The sequence below is a fragment of the Arachis hypogaea genome, chromosome 14 (assembly GCF_003086295.3).
Source record: "Arachis hypogaea cultivar Tifrunner chromosome 14, arahy.Tifrunner.gnm2.J5K5, whole genome shotgun sequence".
NCBI lineage: Eukaryota > Viridiplantae > Streptophyta > Magnoliopsida > Fabales > Fabaceae > Arachis > Arachis hypogaea.
This window is the reverse complement of record NC_092049.1, coordinates 16,430,864-16,443,564: the sequence shown is the minus strand read 5'-3', so window position 1 is coordinate 16,443,564 and position 12,701 is coordinate 16,430,864. Positions and strand designations below refer to the sequence as shown.

The 12,701-nt window shown below is 38.8% G+C and overlaps 1 protein-coding gene across 1 annotated transcript; it reads right to left on the bottom strand.

The window, feature by feature from the left end:
• Positions 1–10,577: 10,577 nt before the first annotated feature.
• LOC112740293 (major allergen Pru ar 1) lies at positions 10,578–12,060 on the bottom strand. Its single transcript, XM_025789064.2, has 2 exons — positions 11,772–12,060; positions 10,578–11,175 (listed from the first exon to the last, which is right to left on the bottom strand). Exons 1-2 carry the CDS (start codon positions 11,953–11,955, stop codon positions 10,877–10,879), a joined length of 483 nt encoding a protein of 160 aa, XP_025644849.1. The 5' UTR covers positions 11,956–12,060; the 3' UTR covers positions 10,578–10,876.
• Positions 12,061–12,701: the final 641 nt, after the last annotated feature.

The window sequence follows — 12,701 nt, the reverse complement described above, 5'->3', positions numbered from 1 at the left end:
AATCTAGATGGTCTATAGTTTTTATGTTTTGTGTCTTTTATTTTATGGCTTGCTTATGACTTTTGAGTTATGATTTGAACTTGATGTTATGTTTATTTGCTAAATTTGTTACTATATTTGCTATATTAATTGGATGTTTTATGACTAGAAAGTTGCTTATATAGATAGATTTTATAGTTTATTATATTTGCAATTTTTCTGCATGTTTTTTTGTACATATATGTGTATTTTTTAGGTAATCCGTCATTTCCGCCATTTTCCGCAATGCCATCCGCTATAACTTTATGGCGGATTTTTGGCTCACCGCCATGAGCCGCCATCCGCAATCAAGAACTATGATGCACAAAGAATAAAGAGATATGGGAAGAGAGGAACGCCTTGTCGAATACCTCGGGTTGGCTTGAACTCCTTAGAAGGCATTCCATTAATAAGAATCTAAAACGACACTGTACCAATACACGCCCCTATTAAATCAATCTAGCATTGAGAAAAGCCCATTTTTCGCAAGACTAATAGGAGGAAAGGCCATTCGGTTCGGTTATACGCCTTTGCCATGTCAAGTTTGAGTGTCATATAGCCTTTATTTCCATACTTCTTCTTCCTAATCTAATGAAAAGCCTCAAAAGGCACTAAATCATTATCTGTAATTAGCCTGCCTGGGACAAAAACACTTTAAAGTTCCCCTACTATCTCAAAAAGAATTGTCTTTGTAACAATCTTAAACAAAACATTACATAGCATAATAAGTCTAAACTGCTTAGTGTGGTTAGGCTCTTTTACCTTTGAGATAAGACAAATAAAAGTCTTGTTTGCGACAGAGGGGTCCTTTTGTTGTTCAAGATATCTAACACCCAATTAGTTGTGTTGGCACCCACAATATAAAAGAGGGTCGGCATTCCATCCAAACTTGGGGCTTTTGTCGGGTGCTTTTGAACCAATGCTATGTTAACTTCTTCACGGGTGAGGTTGAAGTATTGCCAGTCTATCATCCGTTATACAGTCATGCACCATCTCTGTGACCTGGTCAATACTTTGAATTGCCTCCCGTCGAAAAAGATCCTGAAAAAAATTGACTATGACTCCCTCAACTTTTCGTTCTTCTTTATGAACGATCCCAGCTTTATCTGTTATCTGAGTAATTTGATTCCTATCCCTCCTTTGAGAGACCTTGTGGTGAAAAAATCTTGTATTACGATCCGTGGCCTTGAGCCAAGTTGCTCTAAAGCGTTATGCCCACCAAACCTCTTCCTGTTTCAAGAGTTCATCTAACTCCAATTGGGTCTGCCGTATAGCCTCCAACACTTGTTCATTTTGTATAGAGGTTTGTGAGTGCTCCAACTTTTGTTGTTTATCTTTTATAGCTCTAGGTAGGATTCCAAATTCTGTTAGCCCCCACTCATCAAGACATTTGCCACAATTCTACAAGTGTTGTATAACATTTTTCCTACCTGGTATCCATGTCATGTGACCACTTCTTCACATTCAGCCTTGCTAAGCCATGCTTTCTCAAAATGAAAGAGGTGAGGTCACTTCTTTTGATGTCGTTTACCTTCTATCAAGTAAAATTGGACAATGATCAGACACGTAGCATTGTAGGTGTTGTATGCCTACATCAAGAAAAGCATCCTTCTAGTCAATATTAGCTATAGCCCGGTCGAGTTGCTCTTGGATGTTGAGGTCACCCACTTGATTATTTGACCAAGTAAATGCATGGCCAACAAACCCCAGATCCAGCATGTTATTTTATTGGATGGACTCGTAGAACCCTATAGTCTGAATATATGTCACTGGTAGGCCCGTTTTTGTCACGTTGCTCCAAAACCTGATTGAAATTACCAAAAATCATCCAAGGCATGTGATTAGAATGACCGAGTGATTTGAGTAGCTCCCAAGACCTTTGCTTATTCGTCGCTTCGGGACAACCATAAACCCGGTAGCCCACCAAGGATGGTTATTGCTTTTTGCCCGGATAATCAGATCAATATGATTGGAAGATATAGATTGGATTTTCACGATGATCGTACTGTCCCAAAGAACTGCTAAACCCCCAAATCAGCCTCTAACCTCTCCAAAACAATCTACTCCTACTACATTATTTAACTGTCCTCGCCATCATAAACAATTGATCACATTAGCTTTCCTTCGAGTTTCTATAAGGAAGACGAGGATGGGAGCTTGTTGACTAATGAGCTTGTTTAAAGCTCTAACTGTCCATGGGTTCCCAAGTCCATGTCAGTTCCAACTTAGTAGTTTCATGGCTCTAGGCATGGCTGTCCTGTAGCCTCTGCTTCTGAGTTGTGTGATCCTGAATGTTGTCCCTTTACTCGGGCAGCCCCATCTGCTAACTCCATAAATGGTCATCCTTATTCTTTCTCTTTCCATGTGATTCCAGCTGACCCCTAACTGCCCTTCCTTAGTGTACATCTCTCTAGCCAATCGCTTCCATTTTAGGGGAGTATTTTCTAGCGTCATTGGTGACACCCTATGTGGGACCATCACTGCAGCTCTGTCATTAACAATATGTGCTTGATCATTAACAATATGTGCTGGCCACAGCTATTCCTGGGTTGGATGTAATATTGGGATTTATTTGGGGTCTGAGGAAGCAGTTGCCCATACTTTCTATTGTGTCTGAGGTGATGTCGAATTTGGTGTTGTAGTAGAATTGCTCATTGATTGATTGGCTAGTTTAGCAAGGAGATTCTCATGTCTCTTTGCTGCTTCATCCCTTCGCTTAAAGTTTTCCTTACATGAACTGTTCTCGCAATCCTGTGTAGTATCCTCCGCGCGAATTCTCTTTTCCATAATATTAGCACGAAGCCATATACTCCACTCACATGATTGCATAGAATTCCATTCGTCTGTTTTGGTAGAACCATCACAATTGATGTCATCATGTCCAATACGGCCGTAAAAGTAACAAAAGGCTGGCAATCTTTTCACATAATTCTGTTTTGATGGCTACCGATATGTGTGCCCACCAAGAATGATTTATCAATTCGCATCCTCACCTTGGCCTTAATGAAAGTTTCAAATTTGCTACCTTCATCATAGAGGTAGCAATCAAGAACATCTCCGAGTAAAGTCGCCAGTTTTAGGCCCAATTTGACAGTCTTAAGTGTTTCGGCAAGCTCCACATTTGCACATAAACATCAACAGTAGAGAAATCCATGTGTCGCGGGTTAAGGTTCTTCCCCACTTTCCAACGAGTAGCCATGAATTTCTGAAAATCCAAAGACTTCCTTTAAGGATACGACGATACGTACTATATCTGATTCTTTGTCTAAGAAAAATTGGTAGAGTTTGGAATGAATTTCCTTCATGCGGAATCCTTTGGGTTTCCTCCAAATTTAGTCATAGCACTTTGTATCCAGCTAGGATTAATTGATTTGTCGGTGAGAAATTTTTTCACAAGACCATACTTGCACTTGTTAATACCCTCAGCTATTTGGCTTCATCATATATAACCAGTGGGTCTTCATGAGTCTCGGTTTTCTCAGGGGCTGAAGAGTTGGATGCATATTGTACTAAATTATGCTGTAAATTTACAGGTGTAAAAAGATTGCTCTGAATTATCTGGTTATGGTTTAGTCGAGTCATGATGTCTGGTTGGATGAAGGTTGATGTAGATGTGGATTGCTCCATGACAGGGACGATGGTGTACCGCACAGTAGCGAAAAAGAGCTGCTTTAGTACGATTGATGATGAGACAATGAACATGACACTACTCACTTGGCGATGTTGCTATTAAGTTGATGACAAAACAGAAGAAAACCAAAAGATAGGACTTTGAGGCAATCACAATAAAAACAATTATAATTCTTGAATATAATTGAGTGACATTAAAGGATCTGAGCAAAACTTAGTATTATAACATTGAGATGAGAGTGCGAGAGAGGGTTCGAAAGCGTGTGAGGCAGGGAAACACATGGAGAGGGACAAATACACAGGGTAATCATGGTAAAGATCCTAGGGTTTGGAACAAAGAAGAGTATCAACGTTTGGAGCTTGATTCTTTCTCTATTTTTGTCGACAATTTACCGGAGGATATATCAAAAAGAGAACTGTTTAATATGTTCAAGTGGACAGGTAGAATCATCGACATATATCTGTCGCGAAAGAATAAAAATGGCCAGATATATTTGTTTGCTTTTGTACGATACACTACAAAGGGAGGAGCTTTGAAGGCTGTTACAGATATGAACGGTGTGATGCTGAGAGGTAAAAGATTGTTCGTCGGAGAAGCCAAATATAGAAGAGGAGCTGTGAAGCAAACTACGAAGGGTCAAGGAGTAAAGGTGTTAACCAGGCACGATGCTGGAGAAAGACAGCCACAGACAAACAGTGTGAGAGCAGCGGAAGGGAAAGTAGTGAGGCAACCGCCAGATGTACCTGTCAAAGATCCAAATAGTAAGGGATGGACTAAGAAGTTAGAGGTACCGATAGCAAGTGAGAATGTCGTCTGGCTACAGAGAAGCATTGTCGGAGGTACGAAATCAGCAATTGATCTTCGATCACTGCAGCAAAAGATCCATAGGAACTGGCCATGTGTAACACAGGTAAGGGAGCTGGGGGCATACAAAGCACTGATTACGTTCGACACGGTGCTTAGTGCTGAAGAAGCTTACACTTTTAGAATGAACAATTTATTAAAATTATTTTATAAGGTATGGAGATGAGATGAAACTAAAAAAAGTGAGTCTAGAAGAGTTTGGTTGGAGTGTTATGGAGTTCCATTGCATGCATGGTCAAAAAATACTTTCCGCAGAATAGGAGAGCTATGGGGCGAAGTGGTGGGATGCGATAAAATGACAGAATCGTGTAACTCATTCAGTGTGGGTAAAGTTCTAATTGATACGTGTGAGTTCAATATGATAAACGAATGGATCCACGTTACAATAGGGACAAGTGGGTTTGACGTTCTTGTAAGAGAAGTGGGTGGAGAGGTGTATCGGAAGGAATGTACTCGAAAGAGTAATAATGAGGAGACAGGAAACATGCATATGATAAGTATAGAAGAGACGCAGCATGGAGGTCCTAGTATCATATTGAATCATGGAGCTGAACGGGAGGTGCTAGATTGGGATCAGGCGGCAGAGCTGATAACGGTAGTTCACAGAAACGACGAACATGATAAGGACAGGATGGTAATTTTAAGTCTTGATTTGAATGAATGGAATCACAAAAATTTAAATTTGTCTAATGAAAAATGGCAATTATGCGACTTTAATGGATAAGGAAGATTCTCAGGGATCATATGAAATAAATAAAGATATTGATTCAGAGGAAACAGTTTCTAATATTTATGAAGAAGGATTTGGTTGCCAAATATATGATGGAGCAAGGCATGACATTGGGCTAGGAAGCAAAAGGCCCAACAAGGTTATTATGGAAAAAAGGCTGGTCGGATGAGGGATAGGGCCTGCTGGGCTACCGCTGGTCTCCCAAGCCGGATTGGGTCTGACCCGGATCCATCTCTGACCCGGCAGGATCTGAAGCTTCTGAATCAGGGTTCGGTGAATGCGGCGCATCCGAGGCTGGGCCATGAAGTTGACGGGACGCGGCACGGGAGGGAGCAGAAACCTGGATGCCCAGCGTCGGAGGCAAGGGAGACGTCCACCGTGCTAACCCGACATGGTAGGAGGCAAGCAACTGTTGAGCCTGGACCCTTGAACCATGCAGGGAGCGAGCTGTGAAACGGGGCTGAGGATAGCTGTGGACACCGACTCAAGACGGAGAGGAGTACACCGGACGAAGTGGCTGGCGAGCTTGAGAAAGGATTGATATCCACCGTGGCCGAGAGTGAAGGAAGGCAACTGAGGAAGGAGACGGCCTTGAACATCGAACATGAACATGTTCAACGGACCTCCTGTAACTTAGATGAATTGAGGAGAACGTGGAATGCAGGAAATTCGGGCCAGGGTAAAGTTGATGGCGCAATCAGAAAATGCAATGCACCAGTAGCGGATCGGCAAATTCGAGGCAAGCCTGGGCTGGGACTGGAGGAGGGGGAGGTCTTGGTGGATGTACTGGCTCAGAGTGGTAATGGACACGAGGAAGGAAGCGAGAATGGTGCAGAACCAGATTCAGAGATGGATGATGGTAGGAAACTAGAACCTAAGGAACAAAGGCCGAGTTGGGAAGAAGAGATGGCTGAGAACAAAGAAGCTTGGAAACTAGCTATAGAGTCAAGTGCTCAATGCAATGATGAGGAGGATATTATGGCAATTTTGTAAGAACAGAATGAAGCTATTGCTATGAAACAATGACAAGCTAAGCAAAAAGAAAAAGCCCGGAGAAGCCGGCCAAAAAACCGTAAACAGGTGTGTAATAATTTGGCTAAATGATCTTCAGTTCATGGAATATACGGGGGTTAGGAGGTGCTGCAAAAGTTAATATGCTAAAGACTTTCAAAATTAAGTTTAGGTTAGATATGTTGGGTCTGATAGAAACAAAAAAGGAATTAATAAATAAATTTGATGTGATGCGTATCTGGGGGAGTGATAGAACATGTTGGGAGTTTGTGAGCTCTATTGGGACTTCTGGAGGGTTATTGCTAATATGGGATGAAACGGCTTTTAATCTGTATAATGGCTATAAAGGGGATAGATGGATATGTATAGAAGGATTTATGGTAAAAGATAACTTTTATTGTGCTATTTGCTTAGTATATGGACCGCATGAGAGAGCTGAGAAGATCTCCATGTGGGAAGAATTGAGCTATATTGCAGGATTGTGTCAGGTGCCATTCTGTTTTTTAGGAGATTTTAATGAAATTCTGCATTTGGAGGAAAGGAAAGGAGGGTCTACATTATCAGCGTCTGCGGCAGATTTTAGGACATGGATAGATGATATGGAGTTGATTGATTTGGCACTGAATGATCGGAAGTATACATGGTTTAGAGGACAGTCGTGCAGTCGTATCGATAGGAGCCTAGTCACCTTGGGGTGGCTTGATGTGTACCCGGAGACGCGTCTAAGGAGTGGCCCGATAGGATTATCGGATCACTGCCCTTTGGTTATGGATGACAGCAGAAAGTTTGAGGGTCCAATACCATTCCGTAGCTTGGACTCGTGGTTCACGCATGAAGGGTTCTTGAGAATGGTGAAGGAAGAATGGAGGGAACTAGGCGACGTACAATTCTTACAGAAGATGAAAGCGCTGTCGGAACCACTACGTAGATGGCATAAGCAGCATTTTAGGGATATGGCTGAGCGGATTAAGAAGTTTGAGGAAGAAATCAGGAAGGTGGATGATATGGTTAGTAGCGGACAGTATGACGGTACCATAGAGGCGAGAAGAAGGGCATTAGTGAGGTGCTGCGAAAAGTGGTATCTAAGGCAGGATGCGCATTGGAAACAGATGTCAAGATCTTGGCATGCCAAGGAGATGGATCGGAACACAAGGTACTTCCATAATATAGCCTCGACGAGAAGAAGGAATAACCGGATTGAATCATTGGTGCTTAATGGAAGACTTGTGAGGAATCAAGCAAGAATAAAGGTTGCGATTCGGGACTTTTACAAATGCCTGTACCACCAGGAACCGTCCTCAAGGGTGAGCTTTCGGGACGGATTAGTTAATCGTTTAGATCGGGAGGAAGCGGACACCTTAGAGGCGCTACCATCAGTGGAGGAAGTGAAGGAGGCAGTTTGGGATTGTGAATCTTCTAAGGCTCTGGGGAGTGACGGATACAACATGAATTTTATTAAAAAGTGCTGGAATGAGATAGGAACGGAATTCACTGCAGCTGTGATGGGTTTCTTTGAAACAGCAAGGCTACCAGCAGATGCAAATGTCACATGGGTAGCATTGGCTCCGAAATTTGTTGGGACGAAGGAGATAAAAGACCTCAGACCTATTAGTATGGTTGGGTGTGTTTATAAGGTTATCTCTAAAGTGTTGACACGAAGAATGAGGAGAGTTATGCCAGGCTTAGTTGGAGAATCACAGAGTGCATTTGTGAAGGGGAGGAAGATACACGATGGAGCTTTAATTGCATGTGAAATTGTGCAATGGTTGAAACTGAAGAAGAAGGCAGCAGCGATTATTAAGTTGGACTTTCAAAAGGCCTATGATAGAGTCAAATGGTGCTTTGTTGATACTATACCGGAGAAGATGGGCTTCGGAAGAAGATGGAGGGCGTGGGTTAGGGAGTGTGTTACATCGGCTTCTATTTCTATACTGGTTAATGGAACACCATCGAAACCTTTCAAAATGGAGAGGGGGCTTCGTCAAGGCGACCCATTATCGTCATTTTTGTTTGTTCTGGTGGTGGATGTGCTTAACAGGATGATCGGGGAGGCAGTTAGAAATGGTCGGATATCTCCACTCCTAGTCGGTAAGGATAATATAGAGTTATCACACTTGCAATTTGCAGATGACACTATATTATTCTATCCACTGGAGGAGTTGACACTGAGAAACTACAAGAGGCTTCTGAGGTGCTTTGAAGTGATGTCCGGTTTGAGCATTAACTTTGAAAAGTCTAGCTTGATACCAGTGCACTGCAGTCAGGAATGGGTTAACAGGATGTGCCAGCTACTAGGTTGTCAAGAGGCAGCTCTACCGGTGAAGTACCTTGGCATTAGCCTAGGAGCAAATCCGCGGTTGGTAAAAACTTGGAAGCCGATTATAGATAAGGTGGAAAAGAAGCTTAGCTTGTGGAAAGCAAAGATCCTTAGTAAGGCTGGTAAGCTGGTACTTATAAAGTCAGTTATTAACAGCCTACCTATTTATTATCTGAGCTTGTACAAGATGCCTAATGCGGTTGCATGAAGAATTATCTCCTTGCAGAGGAGGTTCTTTTGGGGAAAGGATGATGGTCGACCTGGTATGGCTCTTGTGAAGTGGGAGCTGATCCAAGCACTAAAGAAGCTAGGAGGATTGGGGGTGGGTGATGTGGTGATTCGTAACACGACTTTGCTATTTAAATGGTGGTGGCGGTTCTCTAAGGAGGATTGTCCTCTATGGAAGAAGATTGTATGCTCCTGTAATAGCTTGGACCCAAATCACTTGTTGTCAACTCAGACTTTACCAAAGAGAGGTGGTCCATGGAGAGACATATGCCAAGTACAAATAAGGGAGCAACATGTAAGGCAAAAGATGATTGATGGCCTGGCTTTGGAAGTAGGTGATGGAAGATCCACCAGATTTTGGGAGGATACATGGCTGCAAGTGGAAAAGTTGAAAGACTCCTTTTCGAGACTCTTCTTGATTTCAAACCAAAAAGGATCAGTGATTGGGGATTGCGGCTTCTGGGATGGGATTGAGTGGGTTTGGCACTTTCAATGGAGAAGAGAATTACGACAATGGGAGACAGATACATTGAACCAACTATTTCATGTCTTGCAATCTGTTAGACTGATAGCAGATGTGCAAGATAGAGTGGTGTGGAAATTTGATAAGGAAGGTGTTTATTCTACTAATTTATTTGGCAGGTTTTGCAGGAAGAGACATTGGATGAGGAGATCCTGAGATACAGGTTCACAAAGGAGATCTGGAAAGGCCTAGTTCCACCTCGAGTGGAGTTATTCGCTTGGTTTCTACTAGTAGGCCGGGTCAATACAAAGGACCGGCTAAGTAGACTGGGAATCCTACAACAGAATGATGTGCTGTGCGTGCTGTGTAAGAAAGATGTTGAAAATATACAACATTTATTTATTACTTGTGAGTACTCTTGGTAGGTGTGGTGTGCTTGGATCTCGGCGTTTGGACAGACGTTGATTGTTCCTGGTACTTTGAAAGAGCATTTTGAGAGTTAGAGATCCGTGCCGATGAGAAAGGAGAGGCGCAATTATTGGCTAGTTGGATTCTTCTCAGTTATATGGAGTATTTGGTTACGCCGAAATGATGTCATATTTCACAGCAGGACAACAGGAATTAGCGACTGCGTGGAGCAATCATTTTCATGTGCTACGGAGTGGTGTTGTAAATAACGCAACTCATGTTGTTGATGGCTATGCCGGAGATGACATAGGAGTTGTTATGCTTGTATTGTTCTTAGCTTTGTCTTACAATGCTCCACTTGAGTATTGAGCTCTTACTTTTAAAAAAAAAAATTCTTGAATATAATTGTCTATTAAATTGCATTTTTATTGATTAATTTAAAGGAATTTTTTTTTACTGAAAATTAAAGTAGAGATATGAGTGAGAGAGAAAAAAGTGAAAAAAAAAATTAATTGTTTTATGTTTTTTAATTTTATTATTTCTTGACATGTGTAATAGTGGATTGAATGAATTAATTATTTTAAAATTGTCAATTTTATTAATGAATATAATAAATAAAAGTTAAACACCAAGAAAGCAGTTACAAAAGATAATCCTCTTTATAATAGATATAGATGGTTAACTTTTTAAAATTATGTAGCACTATTATTATGAATAATTCTAATATGATTCTGTTATCGCAAATACAGTGATTATAATATTTTAAAAAATATTACTAAAAATTGAAAGTAACATCTTTTATTGTTAAATAATATTTTTTTAAAAATATGACTTTAAAAAAATATTATTAAAATATAAAAAATATAAATTTAATTTTAATAACATTTGCATAATCATTATAGCATAATGATACTAAAATCTACTTATTGTTATTTGATTATTTGATTGAAACATCCCAGCACCCTCAGAAATAGAACACCGTTAATCTAGATTCTGGAACCTAGATTATTCCCTTTTTTATTGTCAAGCATCAAAAGCTTGTTGATATCCTTTGATTTGATATTTATGACTTATGTGAATTGCAAGCATATTTCAGACTCTCTTACATTTACTATGAAACAGACCTAAGAGACTTATAGGGTCATTATTATTAATAATAATTAACTAGAAACTACACCTTATAATAATAATCTCTATAAATTAAAATCAAGCATAAACATGAGGATTTTGAAGAAGATATGCTTCCACAACTTTGTAAATGGCCAACACCCTCTCCTTCCCAATCTTAATTTCGTCTTGAGTGATCTCAACATCACCTTTAGTATAATACTTTGTTGTCATCTTATTAATGCTGCCACCATTTGGTGCTGCCTCAAACTTAGCCTCATAAGCAATTGATGCAAACTTGTCCTTCAATGCATCACCTTCTATTGCAGTGTAACTGTAAGTTAACGTCTCCTCGTTTATCTCATCAACCCTGTTCTTAACACTTTTCACTTCCCCACCTACGACAACAAAGTAATAAAATAAATAAGTGAGTAGATAAATAAATAAAGCAATGCATTTTTTTTTTGTTTTTACTAATATTGATAGAAATATAACTATTTATATATTTTTATTAAATTTTAAAAAAATTATTTATAATATTTTATAACAGTAAAAAATTTAAAAGTTTATCTATAATTCAACTGAATATAATAAAATAATATATTTATGTATGAAATATATAAATTTTTACATAATTTTTTATTTTATTATTTTAAATGAATTAATTATTAAAAACTTGAACCAATTTGACCGTTTTATTAGTTGTTTTGAAAGCTCGCTCACAGTCAATTTTTATTCTAAACTGAATTAATTTGATTGTCGATTTTCGATTAACCAAATTGAATCCTCGATTTAATCTTATTTTTAAAATCATGGACTGAACTATGACTGAAAGAAATCTTATGAGAATTCTTTTTAGAGACATATTAAATATAAAAGTATTTATATATTTACATAATAGCATAAACTTTTGGAAAGATTGATTAGTAAGAAATGCTAATTAAATAGAAATTTAACCACTAATATGTGATAAAGAGTAGTTATGTATATATACCTTCAAGAAAGTTAATCTGCCTTATGCTTCCAGTGCCGCCGTCGCCGTGAATGAGCTGGATCCCGGCGACAGCCTGTGGCAGGAGTTTTGGAATGAGGTTGTGAGAATCAACCACCAAGGCCTTGAACAACCTCGTTGGAGAGATTGGAGATGTGTACTCATCATTGTCAGTATATACAACCATGTTATTTTAGTATAGAAATTAATTAAGAAGTGATAATATTATTAGGATACAAATGTGCTTTAAGAAGTGCTTGTTGGTGAATGAACTTGGGAACTTTAAGAAGCTTAGGGACAGTTATTTATAATGTCCAACAAGTTGATATAATAATTATCATACACTTACCCTCCCTTCTTGTAATCTTGTTTGTTTTTTTAATGTGCTAAATTGCTTAGGATGAAAAAGAAAGCTAGGAGGAGTACGATGATTTCAAGATATGATTTTATTTTAATAATTTAAGATAAAAAATACATTAAAATTGTAATTTTGTAGGGTCGGCAGAAAAGTGTGAAGCACTTTCTTGGTGCTTAGTGAATTTCAACCTTCTCTTTACCAACACGAAACTAGAGACTAAACTAAACAAAATAACATGCACATAGTTGTTCAATAATTATTTTTTCATGGTGAAAATTTGAGAAAAAGATAGGTTGGGTGCTTGACGGGGTTACAATAATATTTTTATTTTTTATTATGTCGTATAATATTATTTTTTAATCAAAAATATTATTTTTTTAATTAAAAATATTATCCGTATACTAAAATTAGTTACCAATATATTTGTGTATAAATATATATGTAGTTTAATTTATTTTAATTTTAATGTATATCTATATGCTAACATATATTTTATAATGATAATTGACTTTGGTGATTGATTTTAATTAGTATACACGTAATATAATCGGTTTCTAATTGGTTTTTACTTTGAT